The sequence below is a fragment of the Eleutherodactylus coqui genome, chromosome 3, assembly GCF_035609145.1.
Source record: "Eleutherodactylus coqui strain aEleCoq1 chromosome 3, aEleCoq1.hap1, whole genome shotgun sequence".
Classification (NCBI taxonomy): domain Eukaryota; kingdom Metazoa; phylum Chordata; class Amphibia; order Anura; family Eleutherodactylidae; genus Eleutherodactylus; species Eleutherodactylus coqui.
In genome coordinates, this window is record NC_089839.1 from 177,300,729 (window position 1) to 177,324,198 (window position 23,470).

A 23,470-nucleotide genomic window follows, 5' to 3' on the forward strand; every position below is an offset into this window, starting at 1 on the left:
TGGTTTTAAGACACAAGTCTTCCTGTTCTCTGGGTCTCTGGCAATTCTGTCCCTAAAGCTACTCACATACCTTAAATAGCTGTCAGCTCAGTCAACACCTATCAACCCTGACTCCCCCACCCAAGTTAAGCATGTATGTATCTTCCTTGGACGTATCACCATTGAAAAAAATGTTCCCCATCCTTCTTTGAGTGACAGTGAATATTGGGAAGAGTTGGACATTACTGTACACATTGACTAGTAAGCTAATCCTGCTGAACTTGATGGGTTCATTTAACTTTTTTTAATGTGTTTTCATCATCTTTCATTTTTTTTAGATAACCTCTACTAAATCATAGAAGCAAGCTGATTTGAGAGTTTACCCAAAGTAACCACTTTACTTTTTATTTGCAACATTTCTAGATAAATCTCCCCCAAGATCCATTGCGAGGTTTGGAAATTAGGTCCATTTTATTATCTACATTTCAGAAATAGACAATATCTTTATTTGTTGTACAAGTTTAGATTTACATTTCATATAAATTACTTCTTTACTTCTAAACATTGACTGATGACCGAGTTGAGGCCTTTGGCATACTTTCCCTCTACCACATATTTCTGGAGATTTGTACAATGACATATACTGACATCAAAAGTCTTGGGACAGGAACTAATATTATGTAGGGCTGTTTCTAGCCCAGCAAAGTGCAGCAACTCGATTCCACAAGTAGATAAAAGACATTTGGAGAAATGTTGAGCCGTCTGGCAGAGGTGATGTGGTGGGTCTTCTGCTCCCATATACCACAGTAGCTAAAGAACACAGCACTGACCTGTGGGATATGTCTGCGGGACCTCCAGCAATGAATGTGGATTTGATTTATGCAGAGACAATTGTAGCAAGATGCCACCAGTCTTGATCATTAAGCACTAGTTTCCACTTTGAAAAAATTACACCCACAGTAGACAGCAATTAGGTTTTCACATGATACTGTGGATTGAGAAATGTTAACTGCCCATACAACTTCGGAAATTGAATGTCCCATCCTCCGGAACCCACTATCATATGTCACTTGTACTCAAAAAGTCGCCTCACCATGAGCACATTGGCCAGCGTTCAGTCTCACAAGATAACACCTAACAATTTATACAGATGGGGGTGATCCCAAGCCGTCATCTCAGATAATGCCACTTCATAATCAATTTACATACTACTATCCCATGACTTTCGGCATGTCAGTGTAAAACACTAAAAAGCATCCCTGGGCAGTGACACAGATATGACAAAAACATGGGAAACTCTGCATCTTCTAGGTGGGTCTTCTTCATAATTTCGATGAATTGCTTTGCAGGTATGGCTTCAGGTAAGTCTGAAATACTGGATTTGCCTGTAAGAAAATTAAAACAGGTATATTATCAACACCCCAATATTTTTTTTTTATCTACTTTAGCCATAAAATGCAACAAAAACATTTTTGAACATCTTTTAACACCTAAAAGTCAGGATGGTAGAGCTACAAGATTTTTTGCAAACAGCAAAGCCACAGGGTGAATGCCAGTGTGCCATACTCTTAGATGCTGTTCTCATTTTAACAGGAAATGATGGCACATGCCAAAAAACTTAAATGTGGATAGTGCTTAGCACCATCCCCCTACATATACAACCCCTTTAACACTGGCCTGAGGATTACAACTTATTTCTTATCCACAGGACAGGGCATAACTTGCTGATCAATGGGAGTCTTGCCGCTGAGACCCTCACCGATCTCGAGAATCGGGGTCCTAAGTCCCCCTATACCTGTCACTGAGGGATCACTTCATGCCCGACCGTGACGTCAGAATGAATGGAGCGCTGGCCAAGCATGCACAGTAGGGTGGCCCAAAAAACTCAAAACTCAGCTACAAAGCAAGACACCCTCTAATTGTTTTCTTTTTAACAAACCTTTATTTGGGGCAATTTCAGGTTCTTATGTCTACGGCAAGGTTGTGCTCAAAGACCATGAATTTTCAGACTTTTTACTAACGACGAAGAAGAAAAACAACCATTTCCTTAAGTTGTGGAAGCAAATCACAAGGTTGTTCCAACACAGATTACTAAGAAGTCTGCTGTCCAGTCCTTAGGCGCTGACTGACAAGGATTTGTGTTGTAATTTTGATTATTTTCATACATTTTGAGGTATTTTTGGAGGAACAGTACAAATGTGTAGACTGTCAGGACAAATGCCACTGTTAATGTTTTAAAGTATACTAGATCTTTTGCAAAAGCAAATTTGTTAGTATAAATGCTGTAGCTCGTGTGACTGGAAATCTGGCGCATAAGCGCTATTTCTCATAATATACATCAGTTTTGAGCATCATCTTGCAGTTGGAATTTAAAGCTAAAACTTTACCCCAACATTAATATTAGCAGATGTAACAGATTGGGAAGTTGTCTTGCTGTATAGCTGCCACTTTATTATTTGCCATATCTCTATGGGCCACCCGAGTACACAGCCGCCGCTCCATTCATTTCAATGCAGCTGACAGAAATACCCTAGTACTTATTGCTCGGCTATCTCCTGCAGTACCATTGAAAATCAATGGAGTGGCAGCATGCTTGTACGACCATCATGGCATTCAGTCTCCTCCTCGCTGCAGTGGGTGTAGTAAGCCCACAGTGAGGAGGACGGTGGACACACGACCCCAATCAGCAGGTTATTCCCCATCATGTGGGCAGGGGATAACATGTGATTCTGGTACAACCTCTTTAAAAGAAACTAGGTGTGGAATGTGAATGGTCATCTCACTCAGATCTCACCTTCTTGTTCTCAGGGTTTTTCTGAGCCCATTCCAGCAGGCTATGATACACATTCCCATCATACATCCCAAGGGCCGATAACAACTGTTCATCTGTGAAATCAAAAGCATCAACCAGAAGTACTGCATCTTTCCTACAAATAGAAGGAAACGCTTTAGAGTAAAGTTTTGAAAATTCTCCTGATTTCAGTCTATTAATATCAATAGGATGCAACTCTAGTCACTGCACTTCAGGTGCCAACCTGCACCAAACCTTGTGGTTACTCACCGGAGCTCAGCCAGGAGGCCCAGGTAAGCTGTAGTGATCACGTCCAGCTGTTTCCCTGATAGGTACCCATGTTGTAAGAAGTCACCAGCACTTGTGAATATTCCATGTAAAGCATACAGGTCACAGAGCCGCTTCAGAACGGCTTTAACGTCAGGCTGATCGGGGAGTGAATTCAGAGCCAAGATGAAAACCTTCACTGTTAAGAAGTTTGAATGAGCCTAAAAGACACATAACCACATTGGCTGGATGCACTCACTGGGAAACTTAATGTATTGTGTTATTCATTGCTTGTGTAAATGCTTTGGATTGTCGATACAGAAATCCTGCAGCATTTCCATCCCTATGTGAAAATCCCCTTAGGGCAGTCATGGAGACACGAGAAAAAAATACATTTCACAATCTGGATATTGAAAAACCACATACCATACATTTATTTCTAAACACTCCTAACTGCGGAATGTTAATTAACAACAAGAAATTAACAAATTTGTCACAAAACTGTGTACGCTAAATAAATGTTTTATATGAATGCACAAGGCGGTGAGCCCACTATAGACTTGGCTCCAATTTCTTAATTTCTTCTGCCTGCTGAGGGGAGAGAAAGGTCAGTCAAACAACCTAGACGTAGCAACAAAAGGGGTTTCACCAGCAGCACTCTATAACAGCCAGTATGGGTGGGACAAAGCACCATATGCAAGAGCCTCAGTACACAGGAACCTGAACTTTTGTTCCCTTAATAAAAGTACCATATAGGGAACACACACACACACAGGCCCCCCTAGGAATAGCGACCCCTGCAGCACTGACCCAGACAGGCTCTTCAGACATAGTGGGCAATGAGCAATAATGAGGGAAGAAGTAATCTGGCTTCCAATACAGTAAGACCAGCAATGGCAGCCGCAGTGCTTCACACCCCGCGGAGTGTCACTGACAGCAGGAGGAGCCGCCTGTCCTCCACCTCAGTACTGTCAGACCCCGAGGTCACGTGGTGCACGCTGCGGCGCTCTTCTCTCCACAACATTCCCCCCGCCACGGCATGCTTTACACCTGAAGTGGTGGGCGGGGCATAGGGTTGATAGTTTCGCCGGGAACCAGCCGTCAGAGCTCACCACGCGCTGAGGAGAAGCCCCGCCCCTGCAGTGTCCGCGCGCAGCCAGCACTGAGGAGGGGAGCCGGCTGTGGTGGGCAGCTGCAACTGGTGAGGTAAGTGCTCTTCTGTGGAGGGCTCTCTTCTGCACGGGGTGTGTCTGGTTACCCCCCCCCTCTTCTGCGTGTGACCCCCTCTCCCGGGGTGTGGTGTGACGGGGCCCCTTATGCAGATGTGAAGGTCATGTGGCTTTTACCACTAAGGGCAGCTGCACACGACTGGGTCGGCTACTGCATGCTAGAGCCCGCAGCGTCATCCGCCCCCGTGCCCTGCCGACGCCCGCGTGTACCTGCTTCTGCCCGCAGTGTCATCCACCCCCGTGCCTGGCCGGCGTCTACGTATACCTGCTTCTGCCCGCAGCGTCATCCGCACCCTTGCCCGGCGTCTGGGTGTGCCTGCTTCTGCCCGCAGCGTCATCCGTCCCCGTGTCCGCGTGTACCTGCTTTTGCCCGCAGTATCATCCGCCCCTGTGCCCGGCCAGTGTCCGCATGTACCTGCTTCTGCCCACAGCGTAATCCATCCCCAATGCCGGGCATCTGCATGTACCTGCTTCTGCCCGCAGTGTCATCCGCCCCTGTGCCCGACATCCGCGTGTCCCTTCTTCTGCCCGCAGCGTCATCCGTGTCTCGTGTCCACGTGTCCCTGCTTCTGCCCGCAGCGTCATCCGTGTCTCGCGTCCACGTGTCCCTGCTTCTGCCCACAGCGTCATCCGTACCCGGCGTCTGCGTGTACCTGCTTCTGCCCACAGCGTCATCCGCCCCCGGCGTCCGCGTGTACCTGCTTCTGCCCGCAGCGTCATCTGCCCCCGTGCCCGGCGTCCGCATGTCCCTGCTTCTGCCCACAGCGTCATCCGGCGTCCGCGTGTACCTGCTTCTGTCCGCAGCGTCATCTGCCCCCGTGCCTGGCATCCGCATGTAACTGCTTCTGCCTGCAGCGTCATCTGCCCCCGTGCCCGGCGTCCGCATGTCCCTGCTTCTGCCCGCAGAGTCATCCGTGCCCGGCGTCCGCGTTTCCCTGCTTCTGCCTGCAGCGTCATCTGTGCCCGGCGTCCGCATGTCCCTGCTTCTGCCCACAGCGTTATCCGTGCCTGGCGTCAGCGTATACCTGCTTCTGCTTGCAGCGTCATCCGCCCCCGTGCCCGGCGTCTGCGTGTACCTGCTTCTGTCCGCAGCGTCATCCGTCCCCGTGCCCTGCCTCAGCATGTACCTGCTTCTGGCCGCAGCGGCATCCGCCCCCGTGCCCGGCCGGCGTCTTCGTATACCTGCTCTTGGCCGCAGCGTCATCCGGCCCCATATCCGACGTCTGCGTGTACCTGCTTCTGTCCGCATCGTCATCCGCCCCCGTGGTCGGGGTCCGTGTGTACCTGCTTCTGGCCGCAGCGTCATCCGCCCCCGTGCCCGGCGCCCGCGTGTACCTGCTTTTGGCCGCAGCGTCATCTGCCACTGTGCCCGGCCAGCGTCCACGTGTACCTGCTCTTGGCCGCAGCATCGTCCGCCCCCATACTAGGTGTCTGCGTGTACCTGCTTCTGGCCGCAGCGGCATCAGCCCCCCTGCCCGGCCGGCGTCTTCATATACCTGCTCTTGGCCGCAGCGTCATCCGCCCCCATACCCGACGTCTGCGTGTACCTGCTTCTATCCGCAGCGTCATCCGCCCCCGTGCCCGGGGTCCGTGTGTACCTGCTTCTGGCCGCAGCGTCATCCGCCCCCGTGCCCGGCGCCCGCGTGTACCTGCTTTTGGCCACAGCGTCATCTGCCACTGTGCCCGGCCAGCGTCCACGTGTACCTGCTCTTGGCCGCAGCATCATCCGCCCCCATACTAGGTGTCTGCGTGTCCCTGCTTCTGCCCACAGCGTCATCCGTGCCCGGCATCCGCGTGTACCTGCTTCTGCCCACAGCGTCATCCGCCCCCGGCGTCTGAGTGTACCTGCTTCTGCCCGCAGCGTCATCTGCCCCCGTGCCCGGCGTCCGCATGTCCCTGCTTCTGCCCACAGCGTCATCCGCCCCCGGCATCCGCGTGTACCTGCTTCTGTCCGCAGCGTCATCTGCCCCCGTGCCCGGCGTCCGCATGTCCCTGCTTCTGCCCGCAGAGTCATTCGTGCCCGGCGTCCGCGTTTCCCTGCTTCTGCCTGCAGCGTCATCTGTGCCCGGCGTCCGCGTGTCCCTGCTTCTGCCCACAGCGTTATCCGTGCCTGGCATCAGCGTATACCTGCTCCTGCTCGCAGCGTCATCTGCCCCCGTGCCCCTCGTGTGCGTGTACCTGCTTCTGGCCGCAGCGGCATCCTCCCCCGTGCCCGGCCGGCGTCTTCGTATACCTGCTCTTGGCCGCAGCGTCATCCGCCCCCATACCCGACGTCTGTGTGTACCTGCTTCTGTCCGCAGCGTCATCCCCCCCCGTGCCCGGGGGCCGTGTGTACCTGCTTCTGGCCACAGCGTCATCCGCCCCCGTGCCCGGCGCCCGCGTGTACCTGCTTTTGGCCGCAGCGTCATCTGCCACTGTGCCCGGCCAGCGTCCACGTGTACCTGCTCTTGGCCGCAGCATAATCCGCCCCCATACTAGGTGTCTGCGTGTACCTGCTTCTGTCCGCAGCGGCATCCGCACCCCCTGCCCGGCGTCCGCGTGTACCTGCTTCTGCCTGCAGCATCATCCCTCCCATGCCAAGCGTCAGCGTGTACCTGCTTCTGCCCGCAGCATCATCCGCCCCTGTGCCCGGCTGGCGTCCGTGTGTACCTGCTTCTGCCCGCAGCGTCATCCATCCCCATGTCCGGCCGGCGTCCGTGTGTACCTGCTTCTGCCCGCAGCATCAACCTCCCCCGTGCCTGGCGTCCGCGTGTCCCTGCTTCTGTCCGCAGCGTCATCCACCGCCGTACCCGGCGGCCGCGTGTCCCTGCTTCTGCCCGCAGCGTCATCCACCGCGGTGCCCGGCGGCCGCGTGTCCCTGCTTATGCCCGCAGCGTCATCCACCGCCGTGCACAGCGTCCACGTGTCCCTGCTTCTGCCCGCAGCGTCATCCGCCCCCGTGCCCAGCGTCCGCGTGTACCTGCTTCTGGCCGCAGTGTCATCCGCGCCCGGCCGCGTCCGCATGTACCTGCTCTTGGCCGCAGCGTCATCCGCCCCCGTACCCGGCGTCTGCGTGTACCTGCTTCTGTCTGCAGCATCATCCGCGCCCGGCGTCTGCGTGTACCTGCTTCTGCCCGCAGCATCATCCGCCCCTGTGCCCGTCCGGCGTCTGCGTGTACCTGCTTCTGCCCGCAGCGTCATCTGGCCCTGTGCCCGGCGTCTGCGTGTACCTGCTTCTGCCCGCAGCGTCATCCTCCCCCGTGCACTGCATCTGCGTGTACCTGCTTCTGCCCGTAGCGTCATACACCCCCATGCCCGGCCCGCGTCCGCGTGTACCTGCTTCTGCCTGCAGCGTAATCCGCCCCTGTGCCCGGCATCTGCGTGTACCTGCTTCTGCTCGCAGCGTCATCCGTGGCCGGCGTCCACATGTCCCTGCTTCTGCCCACAGCGTCATCCGTGCCCGGCGTGCACGTGTGCCTGTTTCTGCCCACAGCGTCATCCGCCGCCGGCGTCCGCGTGTACCTGCTTCTGTCCGCAGCGTCATCTGCCCCCGTGCCCGGCGTCCGCATGTACCTGCTTCTGCCCGCATGGTCATCTGCCCCCGTGCCCAGCGTCCGCATGTCCCTGCTTCTGCCCACAGAGTCACCCGTGCCCTGCGTCCGCGTTTCCCTGCTTCTGCCCGCAGCGTCATCTGTGCCCGGCATCCGCGTGTCCCTGCTTCTGCCCGCAGTATCATCCGTGCCCGGCGCCCGCGTGTACCTGCTTTTGGCCGCAGCGTCATCCGCCCCCGTGCCCGGCCGGCGTCCGCGTGTACCTGCTCATGGGCGCAGCATTATCCGCCCCTTTACCAGGTGTCTGCGTGTACCTGCTTCCGTCTGCAGTGTCATCCGCCCCCCTGCCCGGCGTCTGCGTTTACCTGCTTCTGCCCGCAGCATCATCCGCCCCTGTGCCCGTCCGGCGTCTGCGTGTACCTGCTTCTGCCCGCAGCGTCATCTGGCCCTGTGCCCGGCGTTTGCGTGTACCTGCTTCTGCCCGCAGCGTCATCCACCCCTGTGCACTGCATCTGCGTGTACCTGCTTCTGCCCGTAGCGTCATACACCCCCATGCCCGGCCCGCGTCCGCGTGTACCTGCTTCTGCCCGCAGCGTAATCCGCCCCTGTGCCCGGCAGGCGCGTGTCCCTGCTTATGCCCGCAGCGTCATCCACCGCCGTGCACAGCGTCCGCGTGTCCCTGCTTCTGCCCGCAGCGTCATCTGCCCCCGTGCCCAGCGTCCGCGTGTACCTGCTTCTGGCCGCAGCGTCATCCGCGCCCGGCCGCGTCCGCATGTACCTGCTCTTGGCCGCAGCGTCATCCGCCCCCGTACCCGGCGTCTGCGTGTACCTGCTTCTGTCTGCAGCATCATCCGCCCCCCGTGCCCGGCGTCTGCGTGTACCTGCTTCTGCCCGCAGCATCATCTGCCCCTGTGCCCGTCCGGCGTCTGCGTGTACCTGCTTCTGCCCGCAGCGTCATCTGGCCCTGTGCCCGGCGTCTGCGTGTACCTGCTTCTGCCCGCAGCGTCATCCTCCCCCGTGTACTGCATCTGCGTGTACCTGCTTCTGCCCGTAGCGTCATACACCCCCATGCCCGGCCCGCGTCCGCGTGTACCTGCTTCTGCCCGCAGCGTAATCCGCCCCTGTGCCCGGCATCTGCGTGTACCTGCTTCTGCCCGCAGCGTCATCCGTGGCCGGCGTCCACATGTCCCTGCTTCTGCCCACAGCGTCATCCGTGCCCGGCGTGCACGTGTGCCTGCTTCTGCCCACAGCGTCATCCGCCGCCGGCGTCCGCGTGTACCTGCTTCTGTCCGCAGCGTCATCTGCCCCCGTGCCCGGCGTCCGCATGTACCTGCTTCTGCCCGCATGGTCATCTGCCCCCGTGCCCAGCGTCCGCATGTCCCTGCTTCTGCCCACAGAGTCACCCGTGCCCTGCGTCCGCGTTTCCCTGCTTCTGCCCGCAGCGTCATCTGTGCCCGGCATCCGCGTGTCCCTGCTTCTGCCCGCAGTATCATCCGTGCCCGGCGCCCGCGTGTACCTGCTTTTGGCCGCAGCGTCATCCGCCCCTGTGCCCGGCCGGCGTCCGCGTGTACCTGCTCATGGGCGCAGCATTATCCGCCCCTTTACCAGGTGTCTGCGTGTACCTGCTTCCGTCTGCAGTGTCATCCGCCCCCCTGCCCGGCGTCTGCGTTTACCTGCTTCTGCCCGCAGCATCATCCGCCCCTGTGCCCGTCCGGCGTCTGCGTGTACCTGCTTCTGCCCGCAGCGTCATCTGGCCCTGTGCCCGGCGTTTGCGTGTACCTGCTTCTGCCCGCAGCGTCATCCACCCCCGTGCACTGCATCTGCGTGTACCTGCTTCTGCCCGTAGCGTCATACACCCCCATGCCCGGCCCGCGTCCGCGTGTACCTGCTTCTGCCCGCAGCGTAATCCGCCCCTGTGCCCGGCAGGCGCGTGTCCCTGCTTATGCCCGCAGCGTCATCCACCGCCGTGCACAGCGTCCGCGTGTCCCTGCTTCTGCCCGCAGCGTCATCTGCCCCCGTGCCCAGCGTCCGCGTGTACCTGCTTCTGGCCGCAGCGTCATCCGCGCCCGGCCGCGTCCGCATGTACCTGCTCTTGGCCGCAGCGTCATCCGCCCCCGTACCCGGCGTCTGCGTGTACCTGCTTCTGTCTGCAGCATCATCCGCCCCCCGTGCCCGGCGTCTGCGTGTACCTGCTTCTGCCCGCAGCATCATCTGCCCCTGTGCCCGTCCGGCGTCTGCGTGTACCTGCTTCTGCCCGCAGCGTCATCTGGCCCTGTGCCCGGCGTCTGCGTGTACCTGCTTCTGCCCGCAGCGTCATCCTCCCCCGTGTACTGCATCTGCGTGTACCTGCTTCTGCCCGTAGCGTCATACACCCCCATGCCCGGCCCGCGTCCGCGTGTACCTGCTTCTGCCCGCAGCGTAATCCGCCCCTGTGCCCGGCATCTGCGTGTACCTGCTTCTGCCCGCAGCGTCATCCGTGGCCGGCGTCCACATGTCCCTGCTTCTGCCCACAGCGTCATCCGTGCCCGGCGTGCACGTGTGCCTGCTTCTGCCCACAGCGTCATCCGCCGCCGGCGTCCGCATGTACCTGCTTCTGTCCGCAGCGTCATCTGCCCCCGTGCCCGGCGTCCGCATGTACCTGCTTCTGCCCGCATGGTCATCTGCCCCCGTGCCCAGCGTCCGCATGTCCCTGCTTCTGCCCACAGAGTCACCCGTGCCCTGCGTCCGCGTTTCCCTGCTTCTGCCCGCAGCGTCATCTGTGCCCGGCATCCGCGTGTCCCTGCTTCTGCCCGCAGTATCATCCGTGCCCGGCGCCCGCGTGTACCTGCTTTTGGCCGCAGCGTCATCCGCCCCTGTGCCCGTCCGGCGTCTGCGTGTACCTGCTTCTGCCCGCAGCGTCATCTGGCCCTGTGCCCGGCGTCTGCGTGTACCTGCTTCTGCCCGCAGCGTCATCCTCCCCCGTGTACTGCATCTGCGTGTACCTGCTTCTGCCCGTAGCGTCATACACCCCCATGCCCGGCCCGCGTCCGCGTGTACCTGCTTCTGCCCGCAGCGTAATCCGCCCCTGTGCCCGGCATCTGCGTGTACCTGCTTCTGCCCGCAGCGTCATCCGTGGCCGGCGTCCACATGTCCCTGCTTCTGCCCACAGCGTCATCCGTGCCCGGCGTGCACGTGTGCCTGCTTCTGCCCACAGCGTCATCCGCCGCCGGCGTCCGCGTGTCCCTGCTTCTGTCCGCAGCGTCATCTGCCCCCGTGCCCGGCGTCCACATGTACCTGCTTCTGCCCGCATGGTCATCTGCCCCCGTGCCCAGCGTCCGCATGTCCCTGCTTCTGCCCACAGAGTCACCCGTGCCCTGCGTCCGCGTTTCCCTGCTTCTGCCCGCAGCGTCATCTGTGCCCGGCATCCGCGTGTCCCTGCTTCTGCCCGCAGTATCATCCGTGCCCAGCGCCCGCGTGTACCTGCTTTTGGCCGCAGCGTCATCCGCCCCCGTGCCCGGCCGGCGTCCGCGTGTACCTGCTCATGGCCGCAGCATTATCCGCCCCCGTACCAGGTGTCTGCGTGTACCTGCTTCCATCCGCAGCGTCATCCGCCCCCGTGCCCGGCGTCTGCGTTTACCTGCTTCTGCCCGCAGCATCATCCGCCTCCGTGCCTGGCCGGCGTCTGCGCGTACCTGCTTCTGTCCGCAGCGTCATCCACCCCCTTGCCCAGCCGGCGTCCGTGTGTACCTGCTTCTGCCCGCAGCGTCATCCTCCCCCGTGCCTGGCGTCCGCGTGTCCCTACTTCTGCCCTCAGCGTCATCCGCCCCCGTGTCCAGCGTCCGCGTGTCCCTGCTTCTGCCCGCAGCGTCATCCGCCGCCGTGCCCGGCGTCAGCGTGTACCTGCTTCTGCTCGCAGCGTCATCCGCCCCCGTGCGCGGAACCCTTGTGTACCTGCTTCTGGCCGCAGCGTCATCTGCCCCCGTGCCCGGCACCCGCGTGTACCTGCTTCTGGCCGCAGCGTCATCCGCCCCCGTGCCCGGCCGGCGTCCGCGTGTACCTGCTTTTGGCCGCAGCGTCATCCGCCCCCGCACCCGGCGTCTGCATGTACCTGCTTCTGTCCGCAGCGTTATCCGCCCCTGTGCCCGGCGTCCGCGTGTACCTGCTTCTGCCCGCAGCATCATCCGCCCCTGTGCCCGGCCGGCGTCTGCGTGTACCTGCTTCTGCCCGCAGCGTCATCTGGCCCTGTGCCCAGCGTCTGCGTGTACCTGCTTCTGCCCGCAGCGTCATCCTCCCCCGTGCCCTGCATCTGCGTGTGCCTGCGTCCGCGTGTACCTGCTTCTGCCCGCAGCGTCATCCACCCCCGTACCCGGCGTCCGCGTGTACCTGCTTCTTTCCGCAGCATTATCCGCCCCTGTGCCCGGCCGGCGTCCACTTGTACCTGCTTCTTTCCGCAGCATCATCCGCCCCTGTGCCGGCCGGCGTCCTCTTGTACCTGATTCTTGCCATAGGAAAAATGCAACAGCATCAGCTGGTGTAGAGAAAACAAATCAACAAGCCTTTATTCTCCCCTGGTGAGACAATGGCGACGTTTTGATCCTAAATCATATCTTTGTCAAGCCTAATTTGCGCTACTGTACGGAATTGGTCTGGTCCGTAAGCGGCTGTTGCATCGTTCTTGGGGGATCCAACCACAGGAGTGGTGTTTTCTTCTGTGTGCTGCTGGAACGTATTGCTATAATGTACCTGCTTCTGCCCTCAGCGTCATCTGCCCCTGTGCCCGGCCGGCTTCCGCCTGTACCTGCTTCTGCCCTCAGCGTCATCCGCCGCTGTGCCCGGCCGGCTTCCGCCTGTACCTGCTTCCTACCGTCAGATCTGCGCCGTCGCTGGGTGATGACACTGGTACCTGCGACTTTCTTGCAATGTCGTTGCAGACCGGGCCGCGGGTCAGATGGCTTCCATAGACTGTGACATGGCCAAGAAAATCGTGCGAGATCGGTGCATTGCGAGACAAATCTCACAAGAGTATAAACCCCATTCTTTTGAATGGAGTCGTATGCGAGAGAGCGTCCTGCGGTGTCGCCTCTGAAGTCGGCGCGCAGCACAAACGTCTGACCCTCCCCCCCCTCAGATTGCTGCACACGCACTCTCCTATATAAGTGTACTAGCTAATTTGGTCCTGGTGTTTATCTGGTGTTCACACGGACAATCTTATGAAGTCGTGGTTACTTTAGATAAATGCGTTTTGTTTTGCTGAGATGATAACTGTCTCATATATCGTGGGGTGCAGATATGTTATTAGTTACATTACATAGGAATAGTCATGCCAAATTTCAAGTTTGTGCAGTACAGATGTGTGTTGTTAGTTACATTACATAGGGGGTCACTTACTTTTATGCATAGGATTGAAAAATCAAGTTGCAACCCTTTAAATTTCCAATATTTAGTACATAAAGAATGGTTATGGCAAATTTCACATTTGTGCGGTAAAAATTTGTGTAATTATTTGTTGCATCGGGAAGTGAGAGAATTAGCCCCTTGAGTGGCACGCCCGGAAATTTTCCGGGACGAGCTCCATTGCTCATAGCGACATAGCCCGGAAGATTTCTGGGCTATGTATCACTATGGGAGCTGCAGAGCACAATGCCACAAGCTGTGACATTGTGCTCTGCCTGCACAGACCCACAGAGAACAAAGCAAGGGCTTTGAAAAACCAGCAGAAGATATTGCCGACATGCCGGCAATCTCCTGCTTTGTTTACAGGTTGCCATAGAGACCATCGGCTTGTCAGAAGCAAGCCGATGGTCTCTGTGGCAGGGAGAGTTTGGTGCTTGGCTGTCAGAGGACAGCTAGGTACTAGCTCTTACAGCAGAGATCAGAGAAAACCTCCAATCTCTGCTGTGTTAACCCTTTACATGCTGCAGTCTATGTGACTGCAGCATGTAAAAGGCTGTCACTGCAGCATGTAAAGGGCTGTCACCATCGGACCCCCGGAATGTGATCAGGGGGTCCTGATGGGTCCCTGTGGAAGTCCCCTAAAGGGACAAAAAAATAAAAAAAATAAAAAAAAATAATAAAAAAAAAGGAAAAAAATTATAAAAACACTTGTCTCCCTTTACTTTGTAAAAAATCAAAAATACAATCACACATGTGGTATCCATGCGTCGTAATGACCCAGAGAAGGAAGTTAATGCATTATTTAACCCCTTAATGACATGGCCCCTTTTTTTCTTTTTTCCCCATTTATTTTTTTCCTCCCCCCTGTTTAAAAAATCACAACTTGTCCCGCAAAAAACAAGCCCTCATATGGCTGTGTCAATGGAAAAATGAAAAAGTTATGGCTCTTGAGACGCAACTGCAAAATTAGTTGAAATTCAATGATTAGACCATTTTAAAAAACCTGCCCTGGTGGGCACGACAGGGTGGTAGGAAACCCGCCACTCAAGGGGTTAGATTCCGTACATAAAATTTGGACGCTTGTTCTTTCTACGACATCGGGAAGTGAGAGAATTAGATTCTGTACGTCAGTTAGTGATGGCTTTCATCTTTTATATATATATATATATATAGATGGCAGATACGCACACCGCACTCTAAAGTCAGATTTTCTGCCGCACGCAGACTGCAGAGGGCGACACCCTTGGATCGCGGGAGCAGGTGAGTACCAAGAGTATGGGGAACGGCTACCGAAGCAGCCGGCCAGAGCCTATTGGAGAGCCAAGTAGTATTTCCATAGTTCTCATTGAAGTGAATGGGAGCCACAGGATTCCGTGTAGCAGAGCGCACTGCGCCATTTATAGAATGTCCGACATCACAGAGGCTGCATGGCTCACTGCTGCACTTCTTGTTCTTGGCTCCTGGTCACTTTCCATGGCAGCTACGGGCGCTGTACTCTCGGCTCTTGCTGACAAGTGTCAGAATAGTCACCAGGTTTTCCCTTCTTGGCCATGAAAAGCTGTAATGGGAATCCCCCTCTGACGATGCGGCCCCTCTTAGGCCTCAGGGATCGGCCATTTACATTTATTGATTTTTCATCTCCACAGAAGGGAGATGAAGGGAGGAGCACAGTGTGCACCTAGGATCAGCAGCAGCGCTTCGGCGAGGAGTTAGGGGTAAGTATATGGGTCTTAGTGGGGCACTATTACTACTGGGGCTGATATAGGGGATACTATTAGTAATGGTGTCCCCTATACCGCCCCCAGTAGTAATAGCATTACAGTGGGGTGCCACTATTGCTACCGAGGCCGCTGTTGGGTGTCACTATGAATACCGGGGCCGCTGCAGGGGAAAGGTGGGGGTTCTGTATTTCAGTAAGAACATCTTAGTAAATGCTGGAAACACACAAGAGGGATGGAATTAGAGGTTTCTGATTGACACGTGAGGAGGAAACTAAATACGGAAACGATGATGGTGGAAAGAGTAAAGAAGTACATTTATGTATTGGCAAAACATGTGTTTACTGAGCATTTAGGCTCGGTTCACACTGGGCGGATTCCAGGCGGAAATCTCGTGGTTTGGCCGCAGCGAAAACCCGCAAGATTTTCACCGGGAATCCACTGCTTCAAAACCCACAGGACTTAGCTGCGGGCTGTTCCGCTACAGCCGGCTCTCCCATAGAGGAGAGCGCGTCTGCAGCGGAAGAAAGAAAAATGAACATGCTGCGGACGGCAAATCCGCGCCGCAACGCCGGCTTTGCCATGGTAGATTCGCCGTCCTGTGTGGACGGGATTTTTGCGGCAAATCCGCCCAATGTGAACCGAGCCTTACTGCTTGGTGGCCTGTGTTCTTAAATAACCCCATTATAATTTCTATCCCTCATTAGCTATTTCTTGATACCCCTTTCTAAGTAGACTGTAAAACTATAAAAACTAATAGACTCAGGCACCGTCCTCCATGGTTGTGCCTTAACATGACTTATGATTTGGGGTTAAAGATGATTTATTTAGTAAAGAAGCAGTTGTTCTCCTGGGTCTACAAGGGGTGATCTGTGGGGTACAGCCAGGATGAAATGCTTAGCAGGAATTAATAGTTTTGTGTCAATGTAGAATCTTGCTCTTCTAATCATTCAGTGATCACTGCTTACATCTGATGAAGGCTAAGCATATGGCCTTCATCATGGATATCTATAGTGGTCTTCCTATTTCCGGCTCCCTTGCTTCCCTCATCATAGCCATAGAGTTAAGGGAGGTTCCAAGGAAATATTATTGATGACCTATCAATAATAGTTGATCGGCTGGGGTGCGCCACTCGAGATCCCAGCTGATTGGGCGCCCGCTTTCAGTACTACAATACACAGGGGTCGGAGTTGGCTCTGACCCCCGTGGAGTGGCCAGTGCTTATAGTTGTAGGCGCAGGTGTCATTGATTTTAATGAGACCCCAGCTTGCAATTAGAAGTGCTGGCCACTACACAGGGGTCGGAGCCAACTGCTTCCACTCCAACCCTTGTGCTTTGCGGCGCACCCCAGCCAATTAAATATTCGTGGCCTAACCTGAGGATAGGTCATCAATAGTATGTGCGTGGAAAACCTTGTTCCTCAGATATGCTGTGCGTGAGAGATCAGAGCCTTTCAGGTTTTACAGGCACAGCTCCAAACTTGTCTGTGCATGGCGTCTGGTATTGCAGCTCAGCCACATTGAAGTGAGTGGAGCTGAGCTGCAAAAGCAGACGTGGTGCACAGATGAGAGTGGGACTGTGTCTTGTGATCATAGGGTCCCAGGGGTCAGATCATTGCAAACGACACATTGCTGACATATTGTAGGGATAGATCACCAATATGCAAAAGTATCAACACCTTTGCAGAGACTGAAGACAGCTGTATGTAAAGGCAGGTGAGCCTAAGGCTGCCTGCAGATGGCCGGGTCAAATCCCACAGCGAGAATTCTGCCGGGACCAATGCGGAACTCGCCTCTCCTGCGGCTCCGGCTCTTAGATGTGCCGGCTGCTGGCCAGCCGACGCATGCGCGGAGCAGAACCGGGGCGCCGAGAGAGACATTTCTGTGCGGGCCTCTGCGAGATCTGCTCGCAGAAATAGAGCATGCCACGATTTTTATTCCGCGTGTATTTTCACTCGGACAAATCGGGGCCGTCTGCATAGGATTCCGTTTTGCAATGCAATCCTATGCAGGTGTCCAGGGGCGGAAATTCTGCGGAAAAATCTTGACGCAGAATTTCGGCCCGTGTGCTGGGGGCCTAAAGAATACCGGTGTGATGGATGTTACTATCAGCAGCAGTGATACATTGGAGGTTTATTCCCCGCTGCTGCAAGTGGTCTGCAGAGAGGTCTCCTTCCTGAAGATCACCCCATCGAGCTGCTCTGATTGGCAGCTGTATCGGCCTCCTGGTTGGACACTGCGGCTGTCAATCACTGTTCTTGAGAAGCCCAATGGACAGAGAGGACAGAACTTCAAGAAGACACTTGGGGCAACTGGCAGCGTGGACTAATAGCTGATGATGGCTGCTGCTGACAGTAACCTCCTCCATACAAGTAGCCCTACTTCCCTGCGCCACAGCCGGCACCAGGGGATACATAGTGAACATGTATGTATACAGCTGTCATTAAACTCAATGATACAATCCGCACCTGCTCTTTCCTCTTCCCCTCCGCAGAGTGTGGCTGTCAGGGTCTCTTTCTTCTCTTGCCTAATGTAATGATGAAAAGCGGCTATGTGTGCTGCGGGAGCTGGCAGTGCTTGCAAGGCTGCTATCCCCCACAGCTGCTCCTCTGGAGGTGTCAGGCCCCTAATGACGCAGCCACCCAGTGACCCAGCCATGGCCCGCCATGGCCCGGCCGTGTACGCGTCCCAACCGAGACTCCCGACTCCCATCACAGGCTGCCTGCTGCTAGTCCAGCGTTCCCAAAAGCCCATTGTGCAAGCGCGTCATCATTGTCTCTCTGCGAGTCTGCTGCATCATGGCTGCCTGCAGCAGACTATATTACAGGCCAGCGTTTTTGTCACAGCCTGCAGTCCCCGGGCCCCGACAAAAATACCGGCCTGTAACAGGGTCGGTAAAGAAAAAAAAATACCTGCACAGGCCTGGCGGTAAAAATACCGTCCGAGTGGCAACCCTACCGGTGGGACCACTGCAGGGGGTCCCCATTACCGCGGAGGCCACTGCAGGAGGTCAGTATTACTGATGGGGTATGTTTACTCGTGGCGGAAATGCTGCAGAGTGTCCTCAGCGGAAATTTCCGTGGCAAATTCCGCAGCATTTCTGCATCCAAAAAGCAGTCAAAATCTGCACCCTGTCTAGTTTAAAACAGCCCCATCCTTGTTATAACGACGGGGTAAAATCATACGTGGTGATAAGCCCTGCCCCCTGACGTGTTGGCACTATGCCATAAATAAGTGGGTTTTGGTTTGCACTTTGGGCATTCGGTCTCTAAAAGGTTACATCACTGCTCCTGCACACTTGCGTTTTTCTTGTGCGTTTTTTCACGCGATATCACTGCGTTTTTTTTTACATAATTGTCAATGGGACTTTCAAATGTTAAAAAGGCATCGCACAAAAATCCCAAAGCACTAACTTGTGATGCGTTTTTAACATTAGAAAGTCCCATTGACAATCGCGTTAAAAAAAACGCAGCAATATCGCAGTGTTAAAAAAACGCAAGTGTGTTTGAGCCTTTACAGGGAGCCCGTCGGCTGGATCATGGTGTCCAGACTACAGGCATGATGTTATAGCGCAGGAGGCGCTGAGAGGGTTAATGTATAGTTTTATGGGAAGACATTCAGTATTATTTGTATTCATGTCAACCTCTGCACATTGTGAGCTGAACAGTCAAGTGGGCGGTCCTATCAGTGATTGACAGCTACCTCTGTATGTACAGTCATTCAGATAGTTGTCAATCACTGATAGGACCGCCCCCTGGACTATTCAGCCCACAATGTGCAGAGGTTGACATGAATAATATACAAGTTAGGCCGGCTGCACACTGGTGAGCCCGTTCCTGCTGTGGCATCCGTCTGTGACCCCGGCCGACGACCACGCAGACCTGCATTATCTGTAATGCTGATGACCACGGAGGCTCGGCGTCAGTCACGCGCAGTACAGATTTCTTTTTTCAATATTTGTATTTGCCGTGCCGTCGCTAGAAGATGGCGTGGGAACCCACAGCCCATATGTAATGCCAGTTCTGTCTGATACTGTCTGATCGGCAGCCCAATCAACTTCAATGTAGGCCGTCCGCAGCAAAATAAAGCATTCTGTGATTTTTCTTTTTTCCTGCGCTCACGGGATACGCAATTCGTATCCGCGAGTGTGAAGGAAAAAGCAAAAGTATCTACCCTTCAATGCATGCGATTTGCTGTGGATGCTCCGTACGGACGCAGACCGGGGATTCCGCAATAGTAATCCGATCGTGGGAAGCCGTCCGTAAAGCTATATATCTGCTCTATAACCGGCATGTTCGAGCTGACAGATACCATGTAAAGGAGTTGTTGCAGATAAAGGTCTCATGTCCACGGACCGCGTGTTTACCGTGTATTATGCGTGGGCCACACAGCTGCGTGATACGTGGTAAATAGAGTCCATGAAGGTCACTGGACTTTCATTGATCCATACATGTGTGCCTGTAGATACTTCATATCGATACATGAGATATAGATGGCGGCGTGGTCTATTATCCTGTACCCCCCACACCGTGATCCCTGTACATTGGTAAAGGCAGCGTATGAAATGCCGTCTATACGCAATAGTGAAACAGAGAGGGGAATAAATTCCCCCTGCATATCTATGTGATCCGCGGGTATACGCCTTGCGCCCGCAGCCATGCGCAGTCTCTTGTTAAAGCGCTGCGGGGAGACCAGTGTTTAGCGCTTCGTTGGGGGGCATGAGCCGTTATGTGATAATGGGTTCCTCCATGAGACACCTAGTCTCCTCTGCCAGACGGCCGCAGGTCTCCTACCGGCAGCTCTGGGTCTGCCCAGTGACATGGTTACAGGCTGCAGCCGTGTCCCGCACATGGGCTGCAGCAGCTTATAACGGAGCTTTATGGGGGCGGGAACACATGGATTCTGCCATTTGTTATCTCGATGACTTCAGAACTTTTCTCTGCGGTTTGGTACAACAAAACTATAAATATTTTAGGTTTCCCACTTTTTCTCCCCCAATTATTATTTTAAAAATTTTTTTGCTTCGCTGCATTCAAAGACCCGGAACTTTTATTTTTCCACCAACGAGGCTGTAAGGGATTGTGTTTTTTGTGTGACGAGCTGCAGGTTTTAGGCTGCGCTCACGGGACTGATTTTCAGCGCAGTATCCGCAGCGGACGTCCCGCTACAGATCAGCCACGGAATGCCTGCCTCTAAAGCCGCGCCGTTTGTGGGGGTGTTATTCTGAATCCCTCTGCGGAGCGCACCCCTTCATTGAGAGGCCGTGCGTTCTGCCTTGGAGACGGCCACATAATTGACATGTTGCGGGTGTGAATTCCGTGCCGCCTGTCCGTTTCCGCACGGGTTTTGGGGAGGTTATTTCCGCGGCATTTTGCTGCTACTGTAAATGCAGTTTACCTGGCAATTCACAGCCTTAATGGTCCTGTTGTGGGGTACATGTAATATGTTGTAGAACTCGTCTTAAAGGAGTTGTCTGAGTGGTTTATAATCTAAACCTGTTCCCCATGCAGTAACTGAACTGCCCGCCATATGCTCCCCTCCCCCGCTCAGTCCTGTTATTGGGGGTCACAGGCTGCTGTAGCATACCCGAGTATTGTCCCAGACTGCAGCAGTAACCCGTGGTCACACATACGGTAATGTAGTGCCCTCTGTAGCATATCCGAGTATTGTCCTGGACTGCAGCAGTAACCCGTGGTCACACATACGGTAATGTAGTGCCCTCTGTAGCATACCCGAGTATTGTCCTGGACTGCAGCAGTAACCCGTGATCACACATACGGTAAAGTAGTGCCCGCCGTAGCATACCCGAGTATTGTCCCGGACTGCAGCAGTAACCCATAGTCACACATACGGTGATGTAGTGCCCTCTGTAGCATACCCGAGTATTGTCCTGGACTGCAGCAGTAACCCGTGGTCACACATACGGTAAAGTAGTGCCCTCCGTAGCATACCCGAGTATTGTCCCGGACTGCAGCAGTAACCCATAGTCACACATACGGTGATGTAATGCCCTCTGTAGCATACCCGAGTATTGTCCTGGACTGCAGCAGTAACCCGTGGTCACACATACGGTAATGTAGTGCCCTCTGTAGCATACCCGAGTATTGTCCTGGACTGCAGCAGTAACCCGTGGTCACACATACGGTAAAGTAGTGCCCTCCGTAGCATACCCGAGTATTGTCCCGGACTGCAGCAGTAACCCATAGTCACACATACGGTGATGTAATGCCCTCTGTAGCATACCCGAGTATTGTCCTGGACTGCAGCAGTAACCCGTGGTCACACATACGGTAATGTAGTGCCCTCTGTAGCATACCCGAGTATTGTCCTGCACTGCAGCAGTAACCCGTGGTCACACATACGGTAATGGGTTTGGTTTTATTGTGGTCTCACAGTATAATATGCAGTTGACAATAATAAGCATCCTTTCTAGTGGTTGTCCGCTAAGGCTGTTGGCGCTCATGCAGAGCGTTTACACTGATAGACTCTCCGCTGGATCGCAGGCTTCTCACTCAGCGCTTCACCTTTCTGAGCAGGGAGCATTTAGACAGAACTACAAGCGATCAGCAATGGTTTTTAGGCTGACTGAAAAGTCAGTGTGAAAGCCTGTGAATGGAAAGTGGGCGATTTTTGTGCCTTTAATCTGCACGATTATCACTCACATTCATTCATTTGGACAAATTAGAGCAATAATTGTCCCGTGTAAATGGCCCATAACCAGGAAAAAGTTACAATAGACGAACCCCCGGGTCTCCATGGCATACACATGCAGAAGAGCCGCTGACATCGGAGCGCTGAAAAATTGTTTAAAAAACCTCTACGCAGAGTCGAAGGGTTGCAGGGAGATCTAGTGGATTAAAAGAAGACGCTCGCAGGAAGGCCGTCCAATTCATGATGTGGGACAAAGAGGCCTCCAAGGCTGACCAGGACTTGTCAGAGTCGCAGTAGCACCAATGTGTAACCCCTTCCCTCCACAGGACTTAAGGGTACATCCTGGCAGCAGAGTACTTCCTGCAACTGGACATACCCTTATGTCATGTGGATAGTGCGAAATCAGAAGAGATCTTGCGCTATACGGCACTGGGAGCCGGCTGTCACCAATAGCTGGCCTCCCTCTGCAACAGCCTAGGTTGCGGCATGGGAAGGGAGCGTGCTCCTTTTGTGACATCATTGAGCTCTCGCGATGTAATCGCAGAGTGCCCGGCTGGTTGCCGGGTATCCTGTATTACCACTGCCTATGATAGCTATAACAAGCGATACGGCATTGCAAGGGAGAAGTCCTACAATGCCTTATCATAGCGATCATCGGTGATATGATGTAAGTCCCCCAGAGGAAGACAAATGGTGTGTATATTAAAAAAAAAAAAAAAGATAAAAATAATGTACATTTTTTTGTGCTTTTTCTCATATTGGCATAAAAATAGAAATAAAAATTCCTCATATTTGGTATCATTGTGTCCATAACAACATGTACAATAAGTTTAACATGCTTTTTATTCTGCACGGCAAAAAGCGTAAAAAAACGCTAAAAAACTGAGGCAAAAATGCTAATTTTTAGCGTTTTACCTCACAAAAAAATGCAATAAAAGTGATCAAAAAAGCCATATGTACCTGATAATGGTTCCAATAAAAACTACAGCTGTCCTCGCAAAAAAGGAACCCTCACAGAGCTCCGTCCATGGAAAAATAAAAAAGTTATAGAACTTTGAATGCAACGATTTAGAAAAAAAAGTTTTTCCAAAAAAGGGTTTTATTGCAGAAAAGTGGAAAAACGTAAAAAAAATAAGATTTTTTTTCTCGTTGTAATCTTACCGGCCCGCAGAAAAAATGTATTGTGTCATTTATGCTGCATGATTAACGCTGTAAAAAAAAAAAAAAAAACTATGGCAGAATTGATGTATTTTCTCTCCCTGCTATCATACGTTCAATTTTAGAATGAGACCGAGCTAAATTTTAGAATGGTAGCGATGACACGAAGGCATTATCCAGCGCCGATAGTGTTAAGATCACATTGTCTGGAGGGGCGTGGCCTGGCCGAGCGCTGAAATGGCCGCTTAATCTCAGAGCTCCGTGAGCAAAGACTTCCTAAAGCGACAAAAAGCACTTGGATCGACTGCCAAACACCGGGAAAAGGCTGATACCGGGCTGCGAGAGGTGGTGGAGACGTGGCAAGCCGTTCGGCACCTTATACAGAAGCCTGGAAGTACTCTTCTACCCGCACGTTCTCCTGCAAGCTTTAACACCAGCGGCCCCTTTGCAAGCTCCCTACGGGCCGGAGAGAGGAGAAACGGAGCTGCTGCCCGACTCCTGTACATCCCAGGTCCTGCTACAGCGATCGGGATAAGAGGTACACTCACTGCTACCGCGCTGTGATACTCCACAAGACGTCCCACTTCCCACACAAACGTCTGGTCCCCGCGCAATCTCCTGCACACCACAGCTCCGGCGGCCCCGTCTCAGGTCACCTCAGTGCCGGGGGGAGGGGGGACAGAGCCACCGTCTGACTCCTGCACTTCCCGGGTCCCGCAGCAACGATCGAGGGGAGGGGGGCATCCACGGCTGCCGCGCTGTGTTACACCACAAG

At 54.3% G+C, this 23,470-nt stretch overlaps 1 protein-coding gene and 1 long non-coding RNA gene across 2 annotated transcripts in view; one reads left to right on the plus strand and one right to left on the minus strand.

The window, feature by feature from the left end:
- Nucleotides 1–431: 431 nt before the first annotated feature.
- On the minus strand, nt 432–3,897 carry LOC136619873 (peroxisomal acyl-coenzyme A oxidase 2-like). Its single transcript, XM_066594604.1, has 4 exons — nt 3,848–3,897; nt 3,041–3,258; nt 2,774–2,906; nt 432–1,364 (listed from the first exon to the last, which is right to left on the minus strand). Exons 1-4 carry the CDS (start codon nt 3,866–3,868, stop codon nt 1,302–1,304), a joined length of 435 nt encoding a protein of 144 aa, XP_066450701.1. The 5' UTR covers nt 3,869–3,897; the 3' UTR covers nt 432–1,301.
- A 296-nt stretch (nt 3,898–4,193) lies between these two features.
- The window catches only part of LOC136619874 (uncharacterized), a 28,799-nt gene continuing 9,522 nt past the window's right edge, over nt 4,194–23,470 (plus strand). Inside the window, exon 1 of the long non-coding RNA XR_010791073.1 lies at nt 4,194–4,243. This is a non-coding gene — a long non-coding RNA (uncharacterized lncRNA). The remainder of the gene's footprint in view (nt 4,244–23,470) is intronic.

Coding starts and splice junctions, on each gene's coding strand:
- LOC136619873 (XM_066594604.1), bottom strand. CDS start 3,868: ATGTCTGAAGAGCCTGTCTGG. Junction 2,907..3,040: donor GGCCTCCTGGCTGAGCTCCG/GTGAGTAACCAC, acceptor TTCTATTTGTAG/GAAAGATGCAGTACTTCTGG. Junction 1,365..2,773: donor AAAACCCTGAGAACAAGAAG/GTGAGATCTGAG, acceptor ATTTTCTTACAG/GCAAATCCAGTATTTCAGAC.